Source organism: Anopheles cruzii, chromosome 2 (assembly GCF_943734635.1).
Source record: "Anopheles cruzii chromosome 2, idAnoCruzAS_RS32_06, whole genome shotgun sequence".
NCBI lineage: Eukaryota > Metazoa > Arthropoda > Insecta > Diptera > Culicidae > Anopheles > Anopheles cruzii.
In genome coordinates this window covers 11,084,345-11,109,389 of record NC_069144.1, presented here as the reverse complement: position 1 = coordinate 11,109,389, position 25,045 = coordinate 11,084,345, and the positions used below count along the sequence as shown (strand labels likewise).

The window sequence follows — 25,045 nt, the reverse complement described above, 5'->3', positions numbered from 1 at the left end:
TTCTCATCGCTGTGCTTAACCTCACATTCCGCCACACTATTTGGAGCTATTCTGTGCTACAAGTAGTAGCCGCCCGAATGGCGACGTTGAACGATAACTCTCTCTCGGTGTGGCCACTACACTATCAGCGCGTTACTATTAATATAGCCGCACTACTACACCAGCGCCGTGTCTCTGTGTACTACGGAGTTTATTACTATTTATATTGTTACTACCACCAACACACCAACGCTACTATCGCCGGCTGGGGGCGCTAGTGTACTCGACGGACGACGGACGGACGGATGGGGTCAATACGATGAGTTCCGCGGCGCGCGTTATGTATCAGCGAGAGTGGCCACCGATTCTTCTTGGCAAGTGTCATCTCACAGGCCTTACTTTCCAGCCGCCGATCATGATCTCACGCGCCTTATCAGAGAGGAAGCAAAAAAAAAGCGGAAACTCACCGTGAAATTGTCGAGTGAATAGTGAGCTGGGGACGCGACACTTTCCTCGCGGCGTTTGCGCATTCCTCAGAAGAGGAGTCCGACGGATGCGGTGAGAGAGCAGCAGCAACACCCACCGTGTGTCCGGGTTCCCGTGTGGAGAGGGAAAAATAGAAGTGAACGACGACGAGCAGACAGACCGGACAGACACAAACCGACCTTGCCTCGCGCGGCGCGCTCTCTGACTCCACCTTTCGCGGGCGTGTGTGTTGTGGCGCCGCGCACTGGTATTGGTACGGCCATCGTCGTCCGGTTGTGTTGTATTTTCGGTTTGTTGTGACGTTTATGCTATGCGGAAGTTCAAATTTTGTGTGGGGGGTGCCCTTCGCCCACCGGAGGAGTCCTATGCGAGCATCCGGAGCACAGCTCCCCCGGGTCCGATCTCCTCCACCGCCTGCCTGTCCGCCCGGTCTCTCTCTCTCTCGGATAAATGAAGATAAAATATTTACGCATCGCCGCGTTTCCCTTTTTTTCGCCGTAGGTCCGCCCCGTATTATCACGACGACGAAAGGAAGGAAGCAGCGCCGCGCCGCGCCGAAGTGTAGAGAGAGTTAGTGTTGTGTACCACCAAAACAAGGCGCCCGCCTCCCCCCTCATCAGCCTAGGGCGCGCGCGTGCTGTATCAGTTGAAACAAACGCCACACGACGACGTTGCGTGTGTGAGGTGGTGGTGGTGCGTCGTAAGTGTGGAGCGAAGCGGCGGCTCTTGGTGTGTTCGAATGTGGGACCAGCTGCCTGCCTGCCTGGCCGGTCCGAAAGGAGAAGATAAATCAGAGAGGCGGCCCCCGGGTCGGGCGGGGTGCGCGCGCGACATTGTTATTGCGTATTAGAAAATTTTCATCCCATCCCAGCCTCAGAGCATAAGGAAAATGTTGCCTGTTCCGGTGTGTTTGCCCGGCGTGGCTTCTACGGCGGCGGCTGCTGCATTCGTGTGAGAAAGTGGCCGCGACGGGAGTGTGTGTAGTAGTGTGGCCACCGTCTCGGCGATACTCGTGAAGAAGAGACCCGCCCGCCCGCCCAGAAAACAATGGTAAAAATAATTGACCGCTTCCTACCGACGAGTGGCAGCAGCAGCAGGCTCCACATCCAGTTTCTCGAGCCCCCCAGAGCTTTCGCTGGAGTTCGCTGTTTCGAATGCGCAAAAATGTGAACAAAAAACCGTGCGAAAACCTTTTAGTGTGGCGTGCGTGTGGAACCAATCTGACAAAACCCTCTGTGTTCCGTCGTGTGTTGTCTTCCGGCGGCCGAAAAAAGACGGGTCTTTCGGTTCGCGATCGGCCAGAACGCAGCCCCACCATCAGCCGCAGAGAGGAGAGGAGCGTAAATTAGTGGCTGCGGCCTGCTGTGTCCCCTGTTACGCGCTGGCTGCGTACTGTGCGTGTGCGCTGCGGGTTTATATCACAAACAGAAAAACAATGCGAACAACAAACCTGCGCCACCACAAGGTCCAAGCGGTGAATTGTTGTGGCGACGAGTGACGAGCAGCGAGCAAAGCGAAGCCGAACCATGATCTGCGGATGTTGCCAGAGACCTTGGTGCGCGGTGCGTGGAGAAGTGCCGAACGGCGGCACGAGGAGGAGCTGCTGGACTACGCACCGTTGTTCCTGTGGCGGCGTCGTCGAGGACGACGGCGGTGGCGGCGGCAGTGGCGGTGTGTGCGATGAAAGTGATCGGAGACAGCAGTGCGATCGCGTATCGCGTCCCCCCCACGACGACGATGACGCAAAAGAAGAAAGTGAATCAAGAACGCGATCGAAAGAGCATCCTCCACGGAGCGGATGGAGCAGTACTAGTAGGAGTAGGAGTAGTAGTGGTAGTAGTGGTAGTAGTGGCAGCCGCAGTGACAATAGTAGTACCGAGTGTAGTTGTATCACGAGGAGCCCGGCGGCGACGGCGGCGGCGGAGACCACCACCGCCACCACCACCGAGTACCTGTGGGGCGAGAGGAAGTGGCCCGGAACCAGCTTCTGGAAGCGCTGGCGGTGGAAAGCGGGTGCACCGTCGGCGATCCTCGGGGCCACGGATAAGAACCATCTACTGGTATGCGCGGTTTATTTACTCGCCATGCTCTGCTGTCTGGTGGCCGAACAGCAAGGAGGTGCTGGTACGGACGTGCTTTCGGTTTCGTCGTCGGCGGCGGCAAACGGCATGGTGGACACTGGGGCCGTCATTACGAGCGAGGGAAAAGGTAAGGGCGAACTAATTGGAAGAGTTCAAATCGCGGTCAGTCACACCCAATTTACACGTTTCCGAATGACCTCAACGTTGGGTGTACTAGATGGTTCAATAAGTTCGTAGCCTCGAGAAGAAAAATACATTTCATCGGTTTGAAATGCACTTTATTAGTCACTCCCTGAACTATCGATACACTTGTTCCAAGGAGATTCGGATTTATAAATTCCATTCCTGAAGGCTAGAGAATCTGGAAAGGCTTCAAAATACGCTTCCGCAGCCTTTTATGACGTCATCATTTGATGAAAAACGCTTTCCCCGCATGATTTTCGTTGGGTCTGGAAACAGATGGAAGTCGCTAGGGGTTAAATCTGGTTAATACGGTGGATGCTCCCAATAATTCTGCACTTTAATGCTGCTGATTCAGGATCACGGTGATAGACACAATTCTCGTCCACAGAGTGATGAGCCTGTGGTGATGAGTGAACGCACAAAATCCTCTTTATCCTGTCGAAAAAACTCGAAATGTTGCCGAGAAAGTTGCATTTGAAGGCGTTTTGTTTCATTGCTAGCGAATGCGGCACCCATTTTACACAGAGCTTTCTGAAACCCAAAACTTCAGTCAAAATATTGTTTATGGTGCTCAATGAGATGACTAAAGGGGCCAATGAGGCCTTGTACTAAATCTCTTTCAGTCCTTCGACGATATCCTGTATTCGATTTGAGGTCTTGTTGCTGTTTTCGGACGTCCTTGACGTGGATCGCCTTCTCGGCTTGAACGACCACGATTTAATTCAGAAACCCCCCTTATAACTCCCTAATTTAAGGCGAAGAGTCCTTATACACTTTCAACATCCGTTCATACTTTTGTTGTGTTGCTTTTAAACCTTCCGAACATAAATTTTTTCCATTCTAAACAAATCCTGTGACACTTCGATACCGAAGTATCGTCGAAGTATGAAGAGAACAATTGAAATGAAACTTCACGTACGTTCATATTCAATTTCAGAACAGAGTCACTTCTTTGTGAGCCCTTGCCGACGACCCATAGTCCCCAACTCCCTCAGAGTTGGGGCTCCTCTCAGTAACTTCTTAAAAGAGTCATTTTCCTTAGTGAGCCCTTGCCAACGACCCATAGTTGCCGACTCCCTCAGAGTCGGGGCTCTTTTACTTCAAAACCCCCTACCAGTTTACGTCTCTCGGAAAGGCCAGGGTTTGAAACGCCCAGGAACCCTGATTGACGACTGGTATTTGAATTAAATTAAAGTTAAAAAGAGACGAATGTTGGGCTATTACAGCTTAAAGTCGCTATAATGCAAAAGAAAAAAAAAACGTACGTTCATATGAAGAGTGTACCAACATGACAACAAGAAAAATTAGGCTAGTAGCAGCGCCCTGTGCTGTTATCGAAGCTACGAACTTATTGAACACCCCAGTACCACAAACCAGAGGACACCCTCTCCAGCCGGTTGCCGGTGGTCCCCGTGGCAACGCGCGACTGTAGGCTGTGACCACAACAAATTTCATTTCGCATTCAAAGACTCTCCCCGAGACGAACCACGCACAATCCACAGCACACATCCAACGATAGATAAGAAAGCCCCGAGTCGAGCCGCAGGAGTCACACTAACGATAGTTTCGCTGATTCAATGCTCCTCCATCGTCGAGCCAGGGATTGAGCAAGGGTGCAAACAACACACCACCCCGGTCCCCGTCATCATCATGTGAACCTTTGGACCGTGAGCCTTATTTTTTTGGGTCCCTCCCTTTGTTGATTACACTGTCCGGCGCGAGATATGTTGTCAAGAACTGACGAAAGAATTCAGGAAGACGGCAGGGTAGATAAGGCATTATGCTCTGTGCGGTGAGACCCACAAACAACACCCGGACCCCCGGACCGGAGATAAAGAAGCGAACCCTTTACACTCGAAAGGGTGTAGTAAGCCCGGGAAGCGAGAAGTTATCACCCTGGCTGCCGCGATCGCCGTTGTGTTGTTGAAATTATGAATGAATCGCTCGTTTCGACGGTGATGACGAAAGCGCGGGATGCCAATCCACTCATTCACACGACGCCTCGTTTGGGTCACGCTGAACACACCGCACCGTGCAGCTTTTGTGTCCCCAACTCCCAGTTTTCCCGGTCGGGTGGTTTTATTTTAGGATCACGCTCATTTATGTAAATCATTCGAGGAACCCTATTTTTACCATCCACCAAATCTGGGTTGAGTTTAACTCACCCAGGTCCCCGTTCGGATGCCAGTCTCCAATCCAGGACTGATCCATTTGTATCCGTATTCTTCTTCCGCCCATTTCCGCAGTATGCTCCAGTGTGGACGTCCGGAACCTGCCAACGCACCTGGAGCGACTCAAAGACTGTCGAGTGGTGGAGGGTTTTGTGCAAATTATGCTGATCGATAAGTATAAGGACGACAGCTTCGACAACTACTCGTTCCCGCTGTTGACGGAGATTACCGGGTACTTGATGATGTTCCGCATCAACGGCCTGCAAACGCTCGGTCAGCTGTTCCCGAACCTGACCGTCATCCGGGGCACCGAACTGGCCAACAACTATGCCCTCGTCATTTACGAACTGATGCACCTGAAGGTAAGATTCATATGAATGAAATGAGACGCGACACGACGTGACACACAGGGCCTTATCTCTCGATGGACGGTCCCAGCGATCTTTTTGTAACAGAAAAACAAAATTAAAGCCTGGTTTGCGTACCTTTCAGGAACTTGGCCTCACATCGTTGGTCCACATCGAACGGGGTGGCGTACGGATCGAAAAGAATTCCAATTTATGTCACGCGGGCACGATCGACTGGAATGCCATTGCTCCCAATGGTGACAACTACATAAACGTGAGTATCCGAAACGTGCGCTTATTTGAGTGGTCCCCGCTGCCGAGATCGACTTAGCGCGATCGAACTTCGCGCAAAAATCGAGCATGCGAAATTCGTAGTGGCGGCGGCGGCGCGGATGTCCGAGTGAAGTGAATACCGGGTCCGGGGACGGGTTGTTATTCTCGTTTATTGTCGTAGATGTCGTAGCTAGAGTGTCACGCGGGTTTTGTATTCCGCTCTGGTGCTGTGTGTCACGACGAACACACAGCAACGAGGCGGCCGCTGCCAACTATCGGTAGCGCGCAAATAGAGCGCACATCCTTTTACCCCACCGATCTCCTTTTCGAGATCGCCGCGGAGAGAGAGAGAGAGATCAGTAAACGGAACATCTGTTCGTTCAGTAGCAGCAGACGATAATGATGTTGGATATGTTGCCGACACTAATCGATCATTTATTCGTGTCAAGCGAGACACCGTTCGCATCATCATCATCATCATCATCGGGTGACGATCACGCACCCAAGTCAGGCCCGGCTCGTCATCGAAATGGGGAGAGAAACAATAATCGGGACCGTAAAGTTATATTTTTGGCAAGGGCCCTCGATTCGCCGAAATTGAACGTTAGCTAAACAAAACGGTCCCGCAAACAGTCCCGTGTTTGCGTCTGTTTATGTGACCCCCGAAGATAGAGAGTCGCCCCCACGATGACGTGTTGAACTATACTTGCTTCCCACGTGTGACGTAAATAAATCATATGATAAATGTGTCACGACGATGACGCTCATCACCCATACCCACCCGGCCATTTCTCTGCCATGAATCAGTGCCTATTTCTACATCATTCATAACACCACACAATGCACACTGCGTAAGCAGAGCGGAGCGCCGGATGGTGCGCTATTCTGAACCGCTGCAGTCCGATGACGGGTCCGATGTTTCGTAGGAACCGGAACGTGTTACGGGCGCAATCTGAAATAGGAAAGTGTGCTCGATGCGTGCTTCTTCCGGACCGACAATAGCAACAGAGTACGACAGTGGTTTGTGTGAGCTGCCTCCGATCGTCTCTCCGATCTAGTACCTCCCAGTGAGGGTTGTTATTGAAATGCAATCGATCCCAAAACTCGCCCCGCACAAAATCGATCGATTCAGCATCTCGCACCGCGCATCTTTATTCTATAGACCGGCCGGCAGCAGTAGCGGGGAGAGGGGGAAGGCACCGAGGAGGGATGGCGATGAAGCCGATATTTGCGGCTTATTTAAAATTTTCTAGGTCAAAGCGATTTGACTACCAAATCCGTCCTGACGACGACGACTACACCGCACACCGCACAGCGCGCGCGCGATCGTCTTCGGATGATTCGCACGCGGGGCGCGATAAAAAGTGTCCCTTCTTCGGAGAACCGACTTGTGGACGCTGATGGTTTTCACTTTCAGATGAGCGCGCCCGCCAAACGGTCGGTTGTTGCCGATGGGACCTTAAATCGGTTTATATATTGAAGTCGTCCCCACACACCGAAGGGTTTTAGTTTTCTAATTCTTTTCTACCCGATTGCTTCCCGATCCCGAACAGAAGACGGGGAAAAGGTCTCTATCTAGTGAAGATTCTGACGGAACGCCGGCGGGCAATGTTGGCATTGACATTCTTTCCCATTCGCCAGGAACCGACCAGAAGCAGCAGCCAGGCTTAATTCGTTACAAGAAGCTGTTCGAATTGTCGCACTCATTTTCCCCATCATAGCCCATGCTTTGACTATGTTGCACGGCAAAAGAGCCGACGCCAACAAGCGACAGAGCGCGGCTTTACAGTCAACCGCGCGAAGTGGGATTGATGATAATCGACGTGCGCGCATATAAAGATTGGAATTCGAAGTATTTATATTGCTTTCACTCGCGCCCGTCACGCGCGCTCTTCAGATTCCTTCGCCGGTTCCATTTCGTCGTCGGGTCGTCGTCTGCTCGGAGAAGCGGGGTTCGGAGCCTGTTTGTAGAGTGTCCAGCAGTGCTGCTGCTGCTCCCCTAGCAAAAGAAGCCATCGATCATGGGGCACGATTCAACCGCGGAGCGGCTTTAGGGGTGGCGTCTAACGGGGCTTAATACGAGGCGCACGCTACGGCTTATTGTTTGCCTCCGGCGCGGCCCCCCTTCCGACACGTGTTGATCGTGTTGAGAAAAGTTTGTAAGCATTTCAGCATTATTTCGATCGTTTAGCCGGCATTAAAATAATGCTGAGTGACGGCTGATCGGTCGATTGATCAGAAGAATGCTCGCGTTTTGGTCGCTTTCTTCTGCGTCGATTGACCAAATGGTAGCCACCGATTGGATAGAGAAATCAACTGGCATACGTATATTCATATTTTCCATCGTTCATGTCGCCTTCCTCCGAGGCCGAGATTTCGCACTCCCGATTGACCCACAACAGGTTCTCCGTCGCTGGCCGCCGTCGCCGCTGCCGCTGCCGCCGACATAACGAACGGAAGGAAAGCGTAATTGAGGCAGAGGAACGAAAGGGGAAAGAAAACATTGAAATGAGCACGTGAGAATGGAATGCTGAAATCGAGTGCAACGTTCGCCGGCCGCGATCGGTCGATCGGTCGGCCGTCTGGCTCAGCGCGGCACGGACCAACCAATCCGCCCTTCTTTGCTAAGATTTTACTATTCAAACTTGAGCGCTTTGAGCGAGATAAACAAATGAAAGACACGAAAGATAGATGGAAGAAAGAAGCGCGTGGTTAGGAAGCGAAACGCGAAAAATGAAGGCACCTCTCTAATGCGCTATCGGAATGTTGTGCGATCTTCGGCGCGCTGGTTGGTAAGAAGAAGCAAGCCAACGGCCGGCGAATGGGGAAACGGACGATTGGTTGTTGATGGCCAACGAAGAAGAAAGTGCTCTCGCGGAGAAGCGATCGCTCCTGTGAGAGAGAGGGAAAGAGATCTTAATAATTCCAACGACAGCGATCGACATAAGTGGGATCAGAGTTATTTTATCTATTCTCTTTTTTTTTTATGCTTCTCGTTCCAGTCAAACCAAAACGCAAACGAGTGCACTACCTGTCCGAGTAACGTCACCAGCACGCTGTCCGACGGGAGCACGGCGCTGATCAAGTGTCCGCAGCGGGACGCAAATCGCATCACACACGCCGCAAAAGAAAGTTACCTGTGCTGGTCGAACAAGCACTGCCAACAAAGTAAGATCCGGGTGGCCTCTTCGAACGGAGCGGGTGGAACCACGGTGTTTGCTCATCACCTCATCTCATTCTTTTTTTGCAGAGTGTCCCGCCGAGTGTCCACCAAAGTCCTGCGCGGAAACGGGCGCGTGCTGTAGCAGGCATTGCGTTGGCCGGTGCGGCGGCGTCAACGGGACGGAGTGTATGGCTTGCACGAAGTACAACTACGTGGACGCCGGCGGCAACGTGCGGTGTGTGCCCGAGTGTCCCAAGCATTTGTTTCTGTTCAGCCACAGCCGCTGCGTGACGGCCGAGGAGTGCTACAAATTGTACAAACCGCTGCAGCGGACGTCGGAGAGTACCGAGGACTTTCCGTACATTCCGATACGGGGCGAGTGTCGGCTCGAGTGTCCGGAAGATTTCACGATACAGCGCAACCCGGTGACGGGGCGCCGAGAGTGCGTACCCTGCAACGGCCAGTGTCGCACGGAGTGTAACAGTATGGTGATCGAGAGTATATCGCAGATACAGCAACTCCGGGGCTGTACCATCATCAAAGGGTCGCTTTCGATACGGCTTCGGCAGCTCGGTGGAGGTAAGCCTCGGTTTGACATAATTGACCCTTGGGTTGCGATTCTTAAGCCTTAATTCCATGCTTCACAGAGAACGTTGTCCGTGAGCTACAGAATGTGCTGCAAACGATCGAGGAGATCGACGGGTATCTGACCATCATCCGCTCGTACGCCTTGATGTCGCTCGGATTCTTCAAGAAGCTGCGAGTGATCCACGGCAACACACTGAACGCAAAGTACGTACTCCGGCTGACGGCGACCGCCGGCTAGCTATTTTATTGCTCAACCTACGGTTTCGTTTTTTTTCCACAGCATCTCTCTGAGCGTGCTGGACAATCAGAACCTGCAGGAGCTGTGGAATCAGGACGTGGAAATTAAGCGCGGTAACGTGATGTTTAACGGCAATCCGATGCTGTGCGTGAAAAAGATTACCGAGCTGAAGAAAAACTTTGGCCCCTCGGTGAAGATCGAGAACGAGGATCAGCTGCACAAGAGCAACGGGGTGCGGATGGCGTGCGAGATCGTGAAGCTGGCGACGAGCACGACGAAAATTTCGCTCGACACGGCCATCATCCAGTGGGAACCGTTCAAGGATTTGCCCGACATGCGCCAGCTGCTCGGGTACGTCGTGTATTACATCGAAGCGCCGCACCAGAACGTAACGTTCTACGATGGGCGCGATGCGTGCAATTCGGAAGGCTGGCGTGTGGACGACGTGCCGAACTGGCAGGAAAAGGGCGAAAGTAGCCACATACTGACGCGACTGCAACCGTACACCCAGTACGCGTACTACGTCAAGACGTACACGCTGTCGTCGGAGAATATGGGCGGCCAGACGGACATTACGTACTTCACGACGGCACCCGGCCAACCGCGGATGGTACGCAACCTGCAGGTCGTCGCCGAAAAGAGCTCCGTGGTAAGTAGCGGTCGGGGGAACCCCTTGGATCACCAACTCTAAGCTTTCTTCTTTCCGCTCTCCGCGTCCGTAGTCGATCAAGTGGGAAGAACCGATCAAGATGAACGGCAAACTGACCGAGTACCGGGTCAGTGCGACGCTGAACGACGAGAAAAACGACATGATCAACCAACGCAACTACTGTGACCATGGTAAGGCTCGCCTCGCGGCTCACCGCACATCCTCGTGCGCTGCCACCGGTGACCGTCCTATTGTTTCCCATCGTCGTTGCAGAAATTGAGAAGCCTACAGCGAAGCCAAATATCACACCCCAGTCGCCGATCGGCACGACGCCCTCTCCGCCCAAAGAAAGCAACCAGGTGTGCTCCGTCGAGGACTGTGCGTCGTTCTGTCCGGCCGGTGGGTCGGGCGGGATAGGTCCGCACGTCATTGACGCCAACGACATCGAGATGTCGATCAACTTCGAGGACTGGCTGCACAACTATGTGTACATAAAGTAAGGTTTGCGGGAGGACGCTACACGCGCCCCTGTCCCCTGTCATTTGCTAATCTAACGTTCCGCCTTTCGATTCGCCGCAGAAATACGAAAACAAACAGCCGGAAGCGACGCCACAGCGAAGACCTGGTGGTCAATGCGAACAATTCGTATGTGTTTCCAAAGAACACCGAGAACGTGTCGCAACCGACACCGACGGTGGTCAGCAACGAGCAGGTGGCGGGAGAATCGTACTACCGCAGCCTGACCGATTCCACCAACATGACCAACATCACGTTCGCGTTGGGCAAGTTCAAGCACTCGGCCCTCTACCAGATCAATGTGGTCGCGTGCCGCGAGAAGGCGGCCAAGGTGAACAACACGTTCGTGCTGGACGATGTCACCACCTTCTGTGGGCCACCGCAGCTCATCTCGTTCCGAACGCCGCGCTTGCTCGAGGCGGACAACATCCCGGTCGGGTCGATCCAGCTCGAGGAGCAGTCGAACACGACGCAGCGCGTGGTGCGCGTGCAGTGGAAGGGCCCGGCCAAACCGAACGGCGTGGTCGTGTCCTACTCGATCAAGTACCAGCGGGTCGATCTGGACTCGGTGCAAGCCATCACGCGGTGCGTCACCGTGCACACGTTCAATCGGACCGGGTACTTTCTGCTCACGAAGCTGGAAGCGGGCAACTACAGTGTGCGCATTATGGCCACGACGACGGCCGGCGATGGGCTGTACTCGGTGGAGAAGTACATCTACCTGGAGAAGCGCGAATCAGAGTCCTCCTGGACGCACTGGCTGATCGCGCTCGTCCTGACGGTAATCCTCTTATCGGTTGGTCTCATTGCGGTGTACTTCGTGCGCCAGAAGTATCTCCCCATGTCGAACATGCGCCTGTTTGCGCACGTCAATCCGGACTACGCCGGGGTCACGTACAAGGTGGACGAATGGGAGGTACCGCGGGAGCACATCATTCAGCTGGAGGAGCTGGGCCAGGGCTCGTTCGGCATGGTGTACAAGGGTATCGTCACGAAGCTGGGCACCGATGCGAACATACCGTGCGCCATCAAAACGGTCAACGAGAGTGCCACCGAGCGGGAGCGCGAAAGTTTCCTGATAGAGGCTACGGTCATGAAGGAGTTCAACACGCACCACGTGGTCCGGTTGCTGGGAGTCGTTTCGATTGGCCAGCCCACGCTCGTCATCATGGAGCTGATGGCGAACGGGGACCTGAAGAGCTACCTGCGGCGGCACCGGCCGGACTACGAGAACGGCGAGGAGCTGTCGCCACAGCCGCCGACGTTGAAGCAGATCTACCAGATGGCGATCGAGATCGCGGACGGGATGGCGTATCTGTCGGCGAAAAAGTTTGTCCACCGCGATCTGGCAGCCCGCAACTGCATGGTGGCCGACGATCTGACGGTCAAGATAGGCGACTTTGGCATGACGCGCGACATCTACGAAACCGACTACTACCGCAAGGGTACCAAAGGGTTCCTGCCCGTCCGGTGGATGGCTCCCGAGAGCCTGAAGGACGGCATGTTCTCCAGCAGCAGTGACGTGTTCAGCTACGGCGTAGTGCTATGGGAAATGGCCACGCTTGCCTCGCAACCTTACCAGGTACTGGGGAATGCCCCACCGAATCGGATTCAGCGTGCTGTCAGCGTTCTCTCTAACTCTCTCTCTCTCTGCTCTCAGGGTCTTACGAACGATCAAGTGCTGCGGTACGTCATCGACGGTGGCGTCATGGAGCGACCGGAGAACTGTCCGGACAAGCTGTACGATCTGATGCGCATCTGCTGGCAGCACCGTGCATCGGGTCGGCCCTCGTTCATGGACATCATCAACATGCTGCTGGTGCACTCCAACGAGCGCTTCATGCAGGTTTCGTTCTTCCACTCACCGCCTACCAGTGACAGTATCGCCCAACCGGGGCAAGGTACGTAAACAGGGTGCCCTGTCCGCCCTGGGTCCAGGTGAAAGTCACTTACCTGCGAATTTCTTCCACCTCGTAGGACTTTCAGACGACGTGACGGCACCGCTGCGTGCAAACGAGGATGATCTCGACGAAGACGACGACGAACCGTACTCGATCGAGATGACGGACAGCCGGCTGATGCAGAACAATGGGCCAAAGCCGGACATTCGTTCCCCACACTCACCCCAGAGGTGAGCACGCCAGCTGCTGTGGCCGAGGTAAGCGTCCCCCAACCGGAGGCTGTGCTTTGCCTGACCTGCGTGACCTCATTGTGCTCCTGTGTCTCTATAGCAACTGGAAACCCAACGGTTTGAAACTCAATAGTCGTACCTCACACATCCCACGAGCAAACAATTGACGACGACAGGGCAGAGAAAGCAGCGCAAACTGGCCAAAACTGGAGAGCGGATTGGTGGAATAGAAACGGACGACGACGCGGTGGTGGGAACTATGATCGGTTATCGGTTCCTATTGGGGGGTGGTGATGAGACGAAAATATCAGCGAAACGACGGGGAGAGAGAGAAGCGAAGAAGCTACAATAGTGTCCGCACGAAGCCAGCACGAAGGCGTCTACTGGGACGCGTAGTGCGCGTAGTGGAGCGTCCTCGCCTTCGCCTCGCCAGCCAGTCGTCGATTGCGCGCTCGCGGGGGTTTCCTCGCATCCGGTGCGCACTACGCGAGCGCACTCTAGCGGGAGAATGATGCTGTTGCATCGCGTCAACCTATCCACATACATAACACTCCTACCACACTGCCATCGGGAGCCTTCACAAGCACCAGTATATAAAGAATCAACCAATACGCTTCACAACGGACATCCAACGGAACGTTCTGCCGGAGCCACTGAGAGGCACAACACGCGGTGTGTTGCTCTATTGTTACGCTAGCGGGCAAAGGGGGCGCAGGTCACCTCACCCGGTGACCGGGTGTTGGCGCACCTCCCTCGTCACCAAATCGATTACGTCGGACATGGTTGAATTGATTGTATCTAACTAACGGAATAACCATAAGAACCAGATCTGAAAGATGTGTGTCACAGTTGACTGAAGTATGCTCGGAAACTATCTTTACATTTCTACGTTTTATGATACCGGTGGTAGTTGTTTGAATTTTGTGTTTTGTTCACCGAGCAAACGAACACTTTTTACAGAAACACACGGAGCTCTTGTGAAGAAATTGAACTTAAAATTATCGGCACCTTACCCCGCGGGTAAGGTTAACCCAAAAGGATCAGTTTTTTGCAGCCATCACCGGCAGGTACCAGACAGCACCAGGTTTCATACATCGCCAATCATCGCGGACACACGGTGTTCGCGTGTTTCAACTGGCATCCATTCTTCGAGACGTTGTTGCGCGCGAGAGCTTGGTCCGTTGGTTCACCTTTTTTTTGTATTCTCTTACACCAGATACGCGAAGCGGAGCGATGAGGAGTCAAATTTAAGGTCTCTCCAAATATTATTATTATTAAACTTCATCGGCTTCGGCTAAGAAATGAATAACTGTAAATCACACTAACGTATGAATTAACACACACTGTGCAGGGAAGCAGGGCGGAAACACGGGAAAGGCCCGTTTTGAGTACACGGTGCAGAGGCGCGGCAGGGGGGCGGCTCTTGTGTTTTAGCTAGGTGCTGAATTTCGAGAATCGACAGGTTTTGTTTTCCTATACTTCCCTAGGGGCGCGGACCATACCGTATTTATTAGTAGAACCGGAAGCTATTTCTTATGAATTTATACAACCCTTAACCGGCAATCCTATTAGCCAATAGTGAGGAGCGCTACCGAGGATCGGAAAGGAGAAGCAGAGAGAGAGTGAGTGAGTGAGAGATAGCTATGATAAGAGTTAAAGAAAGAGTGGAGGAGTGGTGAATTGAGGCGGTCACATGACAATGTCGGTGAAATAGTTCCATAGGTAAATTTGTTTTTAATTCCTTACCCCATTCGAACCGGTCCGCCGCCGGGATGTGTCCGCCATCTTGGCGTGCCGCGGAGCGAAGCCAGAGAGGGTACATCAACAAAATACAGTTCCTTAGCTCAATAGCTAAACAAACAATAGTGCCAGCGTGTACTATCCACTATTACTACTACTACTACTACTACTACCACTACCACTACCACTACCGCTACTATTACTACTGTAAATCCCTTCATTTAACGTTTTTTTTGTTCTGTTCGATTCTCCTACATTTCAACGCCCCTACGTTCAACTTAGCGGCCGACCTTCACAGTCGGCCATTTTTTATTTTGTTATTTTTCTTTTACCACATAAGCGTTTTTCGTCTGTGGAGCAGAATCAAAGCAGCTATAGTTTACTCTGTAAGATAGTAGCGCAAGAGAGGCGTGTGTTCGCGCCGCGATCCATTCATGTTATTTATCGTTCCATGGAGAAAAGAAAGAGGAAGGGAGAGAGAGAGAGAGTGAGAGATGAATCCTGCAAATGAACCCTGGAGAAACCAAACTACAAAATGTTTGTACAGTAGCGAGAACGGCGAGTTGTAATTTATTTTAGCCAAGCCAAAAAACAGAACGCAAATCCCATGCTCGGTTGCTACGCAACGGCGCAAGCTACAGACGTCTTTATTAGTAGCACACACACACACACACGGCGGTGGCGCGGCGGTGATCAGATAGTAGCCGCCTGGGTAGAAGAAATGGCGTACTATTTTGTCACTTTTGCGCTTCGCGGTTTACCTTACCTTGTTCGCTATGCGGGCCAGAGTGTATGGGCGAAGCTAATGAGAGAGAGAGAGACAGCGTGAGAGACGGAGCCAGAGAACGGAAGCGCGCCAAAGCCACTATCGAGTACGAAAACCAGACAACCTAAAATCCGGAGCGCCGATGCCGATGAGAAAATTACCTTCACAACTAAATATCCGCAACAGCCCGGGGGGGGAGAAGTGCGTTGCGGGTCCGTGCAGTGCTACTGAGTATATTACTCAAACCATATAACATATAGAAAGCATCGACCTCGAACCGAAAACGATCACTTTGTTCGACGCCTAAAAGAACACAGGAGGCTGGCTCTGCCTCTGCCGCGAGCGAAGTGTAGGCTCCTTTTTGCTGCAGAAATATATTCGTTTACTCGTTTTAGTTTAGTGAATTAGCAGACAGAAGCATGTTGCTGGGGTGAGCATATTGTACATAGAGCGCATACGAAGAGGAGGCGTTCTCAATGGGAACGACAGCAGAGGGAGACCGCTAGCGGAATTCTTCGGTATGTAAGATCGGGAAACGAACGTTTCCGGCCAGGCCGCGGCCGCGCACGCGCAGAACAAAAAGAGGGAAAAATCGGTTCATTCGAAACGTTTGTACAGTAGATAATTTTACGTTAGCAATAGCAATAAAACGTAGAGCATGATGTGCGTGCATCAATTGGCAGTGCGCGCGCTCGAAGGAACCATGCCGAAAAAGCTAAACACAATCTCCTGCGTTCGAACTCTGGCCTTTTATTTGTAACATTTTCGTAGTCTTCTTTCTTTTAGTTTTCTCTAGCGCCCCAAAGGCTATCGCCACCGTCACGGTGCGCTTCGGCCGGTTACCTGGGCAGCCACCATCGATTCGATGCGTTCGAAATGCGTCTATCACAACTCAGATGACTATTAATTATAAGGACATTTTTGGTACGTCTGGTGCGCAGCTTGAAATTGCTCAAGGACATCGGAATGGAGCTTCTGCCAACGCGGTGAATGAAGCGTGATACTAAAAGAATATTTTGTTAAAAGTATTGCGAACGCCAATCGCTCTCTTTATTCGGTTCACTAAAGTGCTTTAAAGGCATTACACACAGACGCATGACCTCTTTCAACCGGAAAGAGGAGATCCGCTTAAGTAGACGGTGTGTGGCCACTGGGGTGTGCGGCTATTTGGTTTGCTCTCTCGTGATGGGTGGGTTAGGGCGGCTTTCAGAACTCTTCATTGAGCGTCGTGCGGCTGTAGAAGGCACGCGAGTAACCGGCCGGACCCTTGTCCCGGAATAGGCCGAAGCAACCCCGTTTGTAGATGCACCAGAGGCCCGCGGTGAGTGGGGCGGCCGCCAGGACGCCGATCAAAAGGCCCACCAGCAGGGCTCCATCGTTCGACGGGTTGTTGCCGGCCGTGTCGAGGCAGCGCAGTTTCGTGTGATGGTGCTCCAGATCGATCATCGATGCGCCGGCCATTTGCGGGGGACTGCTACAGCTGCATGGCGGTAGAGAGAAGATACGCGTTGATCAGTGGACATCGACTCGCCCCTCGGCCTCGGCCACTTACACGATGTTGTTTAGGATAGTCGGGGTGATGCGCTCGACGATTGGCAGCAGCGTAGACACGACCCACCGATTGGCGCAATCGCAGGCCCATGGATTAACGCGGATATCGATCACCTCCATCGCGTCCCACTGGACCAGCAGTTGCGCGTCGAGGTACTTTAGGTCGTTGTTGTGCAGATACAGCCGCCGAACCGGGGGCCAGATGAGACGCTCCGGATTGTCGGTGTCGTTGCGCGAGAAAGCTTCCGCGTGCAGATAGCCCAGGTGTGGGTTGTTGGCCAGGTACAGCTCCTGGAGCGATTCCAACCCCCGGAACGCTCCCCGACCGATCACCTTCAGCGCCGGCATGTACGACAAGCCGAGATACGTTAGATTTTTCATCACCGGGAACTCGCTGAAAGAAAAGCACACGTTACTACCACCGGTCACGCTCTTGAACCAAGGAGTAGCTCATACTTTCCGGCCACGATCGTTTCGATCGGATTCTCGTCCAGACTGAGCCAGTTCAGTCCAACGGCGTAGGTGAGCGCCGGTGGCACCTCCTTCAGCAGGTTTCCGGTGAGGTTCAGGTACCGCAAACCGCGTGGCGTATGCAGCAGGAACTTTGGGATCTCCTCCAGCTCCATGTAGCTCAGATCGAGACTCACGAGCGTGGAAATGCCGCTGATGGCCGTGTCCGTCTGGGAATCGATCACCTTGAACTGATTCAGCTCCAGGCTAAGCACTTCCAGCGCTGGCAGGTGCTCAAACAGGTCCGAATTCAGCGAGTGAAGCTTGTTCGCTCCTAGGCGGAGTACCCGCAAATGTTCCATCGGTTCGTACGCGGAAGGTGAGAAGTGACCATCGAAAATTTCCGGTACCAGTGAGTCGGTCGTGAGCAGGTTGTGCGACAGATCCAACACCTCCAGCTGCGCCAGATCAATGAAACATTGGGCCTCGATGTTCTGGATCTCGTTGTAGCTCAGATCGAGCAGCGTGACGTTCATGGGCGGGAAGCGCACCACTTGGCGCAGGCCGGTCGCTTTGAGCAGTATCGTTTTGGGCACAAAACCGCTGGCGTTCAGCGACAACCACGCTTCCGGCGGAAAGCTCGTGGTCGACTCCAGCTTCACGTTTGTGCAGTCGAAGGTGGCGTTGCTGGCGTTACACGTGCAGTTCTTGCACAGCACCGAACTGTTGCTGCTGCCCTCTTGTACCTCTAAGTACGGCATCCAGGCCGGCGTTGTGGCGTTAGCCGCGGCCTCGGTCGTTGCTTGGGGCTGCGAGAATAGAGAGTACAATCGTCAATATGGATCTATTAATCTCACTATCAACTAGACTCCCATTCCGAGTTCAATCCGTTCCATGCTTTTTCGATACTATCCAGAACAACGCACACCATCAGTTCAGCGATTAAATAACAATGTTGAGCACTAAAATAAAGTTTTCTTCTATTTCTGCTTCAGATTTTTGAATTGGTTGTCGAACAAAATGGAGGTTCAAATCCGTACAGCACTAACAGTTAGACATCCGCGACTTGGTCTGCCAAACATGCCGCTTTCAAGGATAAAGATCCCACCCCTGAAATCCGTGCGATCAACCGTTCCCTTTGGTGTACATTGTCGTAAAAATGCGATCTATTTGCTCATTACAACATGTGTAAACATCAATGTATTTTGCGATTTAAATTATTTGACAATAAAAACCAAAGTTTCGGTTCAATTGGCAAGTTTCTGACTATAGTTTCTTTGGATAAAATTGCGCTACCCGTCCCGTTTGACCTGGTCATGCTCCCCTAGTATTTTGGCGACTTAAGATCTCAAAAATTGAATTCTGCGCTGGCCGGTGAAATACTAGGGGAGCATGATCTGGCTAGTGCAGTTTGCGCTACTCGTCCCAGTTGGTCTAATCATGCTCCCCTAGTATTTTGACGGTGCGGATGCCGGCAGCACAGGTAGCGCAATTTGCTATAAGCTAATCTACTCGAATCTAAAACTGCTCGACCGCCAAAATGTGTGGAACTGAACCTGGAACACTAAACTGCCTATTCGAGCAGTTTTAGAAAATTCGAGAACAACAAACGATGTAACAAATTTTCGTTTAACACACGAGAACGAGAATAAGTTTTGCGAGAAGGTCTTAAACATTGCCGTTTCCATTGCAAACCAGAGATTATATATTTATTCATCGACGGACTAATGTTACATGATGGTGCTGATGATTATTGTAACTGTGTATACCGTTCCAAAATCAGTCGATGATGGATGAAGTTACGCGGTAGATAATAAACCGCGAATGAGTAACCGATTTATGAAACAAATCCGTCATCTGTTCGTCCCACAACACTCGGCTTACTGCATCGAATCTAATTCACGAGAACGGAATTCGCTTCCTGGAATGACGTGATCATTTAATGAAATCACTTCCATTTTGTTGCTTATCTCCAGCCCTTCAGCTCCGCACACCAGCGGGCAAAGTGGACACCTTCACAAGGTGCAATTAGTCATCGGCAAGTCGTTGCTCGTGCAGTACAAAAGGGTCGCAAAAAATGGGTTCTCAATCGGTAGAGGCGCAATTTCCGGATGCCCGATTGAACTGCAGCAACTCCCGGAAGGACTCGTCCCCGAGCGACTCGCACAAATCTTTCAGCGACATTTTCCCAGCACTCATTACGGGTTGGGGTTCATCACTTAAAAGTTGACTTAAGCCGTATAGGTTCCAGCGTGGAAAAGGTTTCGCTATCGAAATCGGCGAACGGGCCCGATGGATCCGCCTGTCGATAAGATAAGGCGCCCATAAGGCCGCTACCCCGGGGTAAATCGATCGACTAGACGGCACCGCAGCATGAGTTTATTGCTACTGGCCCGTTAAATGCAACTACGCAGCACGCAACACGCCCAACCGTCCACAGCATCCCGGGCCGGCCCGCGGTATCTGAACAATGTGCGTTGCGCCAGCCATTGGGCAAACATTAGTTTTGTGGGGGGGAAACAAACTAATAGGTTTGGGACTGCAACTCGAGCACGTTTCGGATTCGAATGTACAGTGGCGCACGCGTTTGTGTTTTACCTCATTTGTTTCCTCGCCAGCCGAAATGCTCCGGGAATGCAGCGCCACCAGCACCAGTGCGAAGTAGACCCACCGTTTGGGTCGAACGCCAGACATATTCCAACTGTTTTGTAACACTTTCGCCTGGGGTCAGCAAGTAACACACGATAAAATTACGAGAGTTTTAAACGTGGGATTCGTCTTACGATCGCCAGTAGATCTTTATACTTTCACTTTCGAAGGCGATCACTTTTCTTTTCGTTTGTCTGCCTGCAATCCGAACCTTTCTTTGCGCGCAAGTTCAAGGCGGGTTCTGGCCACGCCGGGCCTGTGGCACTAACAACTGTCGAATGGCTAGCAAGCTCCGTCGGGAATAGTGTCACCTCATATCGGCCGCGGCTGGAGAGCGCGCGCTTGAGCAACGTTCGTTTCCCGCAGATAACAGGCTTCGAATACATCGTGGCCAAGGGGGTTCGCTTTACGTTGCGCACCTAGAATTGCACCTCACATCGCATCTTTCCTTGAATTTTTCGTTATCTTATCGGCTTATCATCACAGGTTTCGATACCAAAGCCCGGCCCGGCCCGGCCGACTCTTGGTGGGGCTCCTCCAGAATTCTGCGCCAAGATACAAGACGATGGCGTTTAATGCTCCTCCGGGTTCGTTATGTGTCGTGTCCACCGCGTCATTGGCACGTGCGCTGCTCGGGGTCTTTTGCCTTCCTTGAATCGATCGTACAAAGCATCTGCAAACCAGGTGTGGGGCTACGTGCGAGCACCGCGAACGTAACGTGCTCCCAAGGCCAACGGGGTGTGCATTCACCAACACAACAGTGCGCGCAGCGGCCCCAAAGGGTGTTTACTGTCGCTCGGTGACACAGTTACTGTTCGTTGTGCGATTAACGATTTGTTTTCAAACTCGCAATTCGCTGTCTGGGCCTCGGTGTCGATCGGTGTCCGATCGGGGACGGAAATCTTTGCCCGCGTACGCACGTGGCGCGTGTTCGCGCAATCTTCGAGCTGATCTTTCGCGATCAACAGACGCTGAATGACTAACGAACAAGCGAGCGAGAGTTGTCGTGGCCGAACGGGTCTTTTTTGTTACGACCCTTGCCTGTGTAGGTGCCCCACAGCATCGCCAGAAGTTGGAGGTTGTCTCGGGAGGAAACCTTCTCGAAGTGATCACTTACATTCGACTCACGGCCATCTGTAGAATTCCGTTGGCGTCAGGCAGGCGTCCCGTTGAGGAGAATAAGGTATAATAACGGGAGATTTGACCCATGCCTTGAAACGTAAAAGGAATTGGAAAAACACATGTTTAGGATGTGTTTAATATTAATTTATCTACGGAAGTTTGCAAAGGAGAACTTCCTTACAGTGCATATTTATTAAAATTACCCCGTGAGATTTCCTTGCCCAATTCTCCAAATCCTTATCCTTCGTGGACTTAATTATTGGTCATTTTTGGTCTACCTTGGTTAAAATTCAGCTCACGTTGACTTTTCCAAACGCTGTCAGTTTTGTTCAAAATCTTTTGAGTGGTAGGGTACGCATAAAAATCTGACAGCACGACGCCGTTATGCAAACGATGGTGGGTTTGTTTTTGTTTGCATCGTCGTTGGTGGATCCTCCGTTTCCGATCCCGGCAACGGTTCATCAGTAAGCGTCAGTGGTGCCTGGTCGCTTACGGCGCAACCATGTTTTCTCGCGCAATCGTGTGTCGTACAATCGTCAGCCTACCCTCCCGGATACCAATCAATCGGCACCTCAATCAGCTGAAATGGAAACTGGACTACTGCACCAAACCGCCCGGCGAGGGACCACCTTCGGTGCGGAGGTTGTGGAAACTTCTTTTTGGGCGTTATCTGCTCGCAACCAACACGGTTACCTCCGGATTACTGATGCTAGTCGGGGACTTGGCAGCCCAGAAGATCGAACAACGGCAAGAAAACGCCCCACCCGATTCCTCTTACAACGGGCGCCGAGTGTGTAAGTTCAGTTCGTTCGTTCTTCCTATCGTCACTCTTAAATGTCCGCACTCTCCTGCAGTTAACATGACCCTCGTTGGACTGTCACAAGGCCCTTTACACCACTACCTGTACAAATGGATGGACGTGTTACTTCCGGGGGCGTCCGTACGAACAGTATTCAAGAAGATTGGCATCGATCAAGTCGTCATCTCGCCTATTTTCATCATAACTTACATGTATAGCGCGGGCCTGTTGGAAGGAGCGTCCGTTGCCGCGTGCACCGACGAGCTGCGCCACAAGTACTGGACCATTTACCTGGCCGATTGGTTGGTTTGGCCTCCGACGCAGTTCATCAACTTTTACCTGCTGAGTCCCAAGTACCGCGTGCTGTACATAAACGGTATCACCATGCTTTACAATGTGTTCCTATGCTACATCAAGCATAACGACGACTTAGTCGCCTTGGTAACGGGGAATCCTGCGACAGAAGAGAAACCACCGACGAACCCATCACACCGTTAGGCGGGGCACTTTTTCTTTCCAGCAAATCAGCAAGCATCTGGCCCGATTTGTACTTAATACTTTCCACCGTCGGACACGTGTAATATATTATTATTGCCATTTTCAGTCAATGTTTCTGAATTAAAGTGCTATCCCAGCTGTTTTACACGTCCGAACGCGGCGGGCTGCCGGGTGTGTCCTGAAATCTATTGTCTTCGTTTCGTTTTAGCTGATATAGTGTTAACAGTAAAAGCCTTGGTTAGGATGCCTTTCAAAATTTACAACAATGGCACACGTTGGCTCCGGTGGCGTGTATGATAGGCAAGGCGAGGAAAAATAAAGTATTTATCTTCCGTAAAGTACCCCTAGGAATGCTAGAACGCTAGAGTTGAGCATAATTAATGTTGTCGTTTTTTGATAACAGTTTCACAACCTTAAAACATGATGAAATCACATCACTCCTCTCTCTTTCTGTGCGGCGGTCTCGTCGTCGTCGTCGTGCACTTCGATCCCGATGTTCGATTGTTCACACGGCTGTGTGCAGTTGATTGTACTACAATATGCATGTGCTTCCGATATCCGTTTATGCTGAATGCGTCATTCAATCAGCTTCGCCCCGTACGTTTCCCACTGACTGATGGAGGTGGAATTTACGAAACCCCAGCGCCACCGTTGGTGCGGATTCGTGAGGTCGCACGCGTTCACAAACACCTCGCGCCCGACCGGATCCATGTCCAGGCAGCGATTGTTTTTGCCCTGTTTCAACATCTGGCTGTCGTGGTCGTACCGCCACAGTTGGTTGCCCTGGCCACCGTGGCAGTGGTACAGCAGGATTTTTGCGTTCGGCAAACTCTCCGACACGTCCCAACACAGTTCGCCAAACTTGATGCGCAAATCCCGGTGCCAGGAGAGCTGGAAAAATTGGTTTGGCTGCGGTTGCGCTTTGTCCTCGGCGCACGAGTACAGCCCCACGGGCTGCTTTTCACCGTGGTTCATCGTGTCCACGCAGAGCGCCGGCTTGGCCACGCTCTGGATGGCTCCGTTCGCAAAGTCCGGTGGCTCGATTGGTGGGTATTTTTCAACCAAATCAAACGCCACGTGCGTCATGAACCACTTGAAGGGTTTACACTGCAGCCGCTCGCGGATGGCCAGCTGGCGGGAAATGTCGCCCACGTCCGTTTTGTCGTACTTCTTGCGGTCGCGCATATACAGGTACTCTTTGTACTCGTCCATCCACACCTCCGCCACACGTTTGTAGTTGCGCGTCAAGAAGTCCTTTTTGCGCGGATTGCCGAACGGAGCGTAACCACGGTAAATGTGGCCCACCCGAGAGCAGGGCGCATCGTACATCTTGCCTCCGCACTGCCACACCTTGAAGCTAAGCTCGTACTGCTCGCCGCCCCATATATCGAGCCCCTCGTCGTAGCCACCGAGTTCCCAGAAAAACTTGGTGCTGATGGCAAACAGGCCGCCGGCCATGACGGGACTTTCGAACGGCTCGGTCGGGTTCTGTAGATCCTTCGGGAGCAGCGGTAGCCGTTTGTAGAAAAACTTCCAATCGAACGCACCGCGTGCCCCTTCGTCCTGTGCGCGATACTCAAACGTGTCCCAGTCGATGACGTCGATGAAGGGACACACGCACGTCCGGTAATCGATAGCGATCGGTTCCAGCAACGGCGGCAGCCAGTTCACGTTCGCTTCGGTGTGAGAGTCCAGGAAGATTAGCACGTCACCTGAGGCCACCTTGGCACCGGCCAGCCGGGCCGCAATCAACCCCGATCGTTCCGGTAGGCGCACAACCTTCACCTTCGGCATGTTCTCCGCAACATAATCATCCAGCTGGCCCTTCAGAAACTCCTTCGTACTGCAGTCGTCCACCAGAATGATCTCCACGATCAGCTCGGCCGGCGACCGAAGCAACACACTGGATGCCGTCCGCAGCAAGGTGCTCCAATGTTCGTTGTAAAACGGCACCACCACGCTCACGGTCGGCAGCTCGCTCAGATACTTCTTCTTGCGGCAACCGCGATGCCGAATGTCTGGGAGCGAGCGGTTCAGCGAGATCAAATCGCTCAACACCGCGTTAAAGCCGTTCTTCTTGAACAGCTTGTCCTTCAGCTCCGCATCTTTCTCGCCCAATCGTCCGGCCTTCCCCTGTTCGCCGATGCCGGCACGCTTCCCTTCCAGGTGAATCTGCTCGTAGTCGTGCCAATCGATCTGCTTCCCGTTCACGTTCTTGGCCGGCTCGTTGAAAAACGAACCCTGCCTCGCATGCTGCTGGACAAGTAAGGCGGGCGAGAAAAAGGCTCTCAGCGGTTCCCGTTTGCTGTCCAGGTTGAAGGTTCGCAGGAGCAGTGTCACGAACAGTAGCACAGCGCAGGACACCACTGTGTACTTGACCAGGACACGCACATTTCGACGCATTGCGCCGCCCAGTATCTAAAAGATGAAAGTACGGTCAATCGCAACTCTTGGCTGACTCCGTGATCGAAACCTACCAAGGATAGATTCGGGGCCACTATCCGCGGGGGCTGATAAATTTACCGGTGCCTGGTGGAACTGATGAGGTGGCAAACTGAGTTGCTAACGCAAACCACGACGACACACTTGTGCGCCCGGCCAGTAGTGCGATCGAGAACGGAGTAAGAGCCGGAGTACGAGGATGCGCCGCGAATCACGGGCTAAA

The 25,045-nt window shown here is 52.5% G+C and overlaps 4 protein-coding genes across 4 annotated transcripts in view; 2 read left to right on the top strand and 2 right to left on the bottom strand.

Moving 5' to 3' along the window:
• Window positions 1-13,129, top strand: part of LOC128278411 (insulin-like receptor) — a 30,354-nt gene extending 17,225 nt beyond the window's left edge. Inside the window, exons 2-14 of the mRNA XM_053017139.1 lie at window positions 2,415-2,673; window positions 4,940-5,262; window positions 5,393-5,521; window positions 8,523-8,688; window positions 8,771-9,262; window positions 9,331-9,475; window positions 9,552-10,158; window positions 10,232-10,349; window positions 10,432-10,654; window positions 10,738-12,256; window positions 12,335-12,575; window positions 12,652-12,832; window positions 12,906-13,129. Of these exons, the coding sequence (XP_052873099.1) occupies window positions 2,415-2,673; window positions 4,940-5,262; window positions 5,393-5,521; window positions 8,523-8,688; window positions 8,771-9,262; window positions 9,331-9,475; window positions 9,552-10,158; window positions 10,232-10,349; window positions 10,432-10,654; window positions 10,738-12,256; window positions 12,335-12,575; window positions 12,652-12,809 (4,380 nt within the window). The 3' untranslated portion in view covers window positions 12,810-12,832; window positions 12,906-13,129. The remainder of the gene's footprint in view (window positions 1-2,414; window positions 2,674-4,939; window positions 5,263-5,392; window positions 5,522-8,522; window positions 8,689-8,770; window positions 9,263-9,330; window positions 9,476-9,551; window positions 10,159-10,231; window positions 10,350-10,431; window positions 10,655-10,737; window positions 12,257-12,334; window positions 12,576-12,651; window positions 12,833-12,905) is intronic.
• A 2,931-nt stretch (window positions 13,130-16,060) lies between these two features.
• Window positions 16,061-20,887, bottom strand: LOC128267321 (leucine-rich repeat neuronal protein 2-like). Its single transcript, XM_053004129.1, has 4 exons — window positions 19,911-20,887; window positions 17,319-18,121; window positions 16,864-17,256; window positions 16,061-16,791 (listed from the first exon to the last, which is right to left on the bottom strand). Exons 1-4 carry the CDS (start codon window positions 20,004-20,006, stop codon window positions 16,518-16,520), a joined length of 1,566 nt encoding a protein of 521 aa, XP_052860089.1. The 5' UTR covers window positions 20,007-20,887; the 3' UTR covers window positions 16,061-16,517.
• A 580-nt stretch (window positions 20,888-21,467) lies between these two features.
• LOC128267329 (mpv17-like protein 2) lies at window positions 21,468-22,744 on the top strand. The gene is made up of 2 exons (XM_053004139.1): window positions 21,468-21,877; window positions 21,938-22,744. Exons 1-2 carry the CDS (start codon window positions 21,586-21,588, stop codon window positions 22,378-22,380), a joined length of 735 nt encoding a protein of 244 aa, XP_052860099.1. The 5' UTR covers window positions 21,468-21,585; the 3' UTR covers window positions 22,381-22,744.
• Window positions 22,484-24,783, bottom strand: LOC128267318 (N-acetylgalactosaminyltransferase 6-like). Its single transcript, XM_053004127.1, has one exon. It carries the CDS (start codon window positions 24,781-24,783, stop codon window positions 22,957-22,959), a length of 1,827 nt encoding a protein of 608 aa, XP_052860087.1. The 3' UTR covers window positions 22,484-22,956.
• Between the last annotated feature and the right edge of the window lie 262 nt (window positions 24,784-25,045).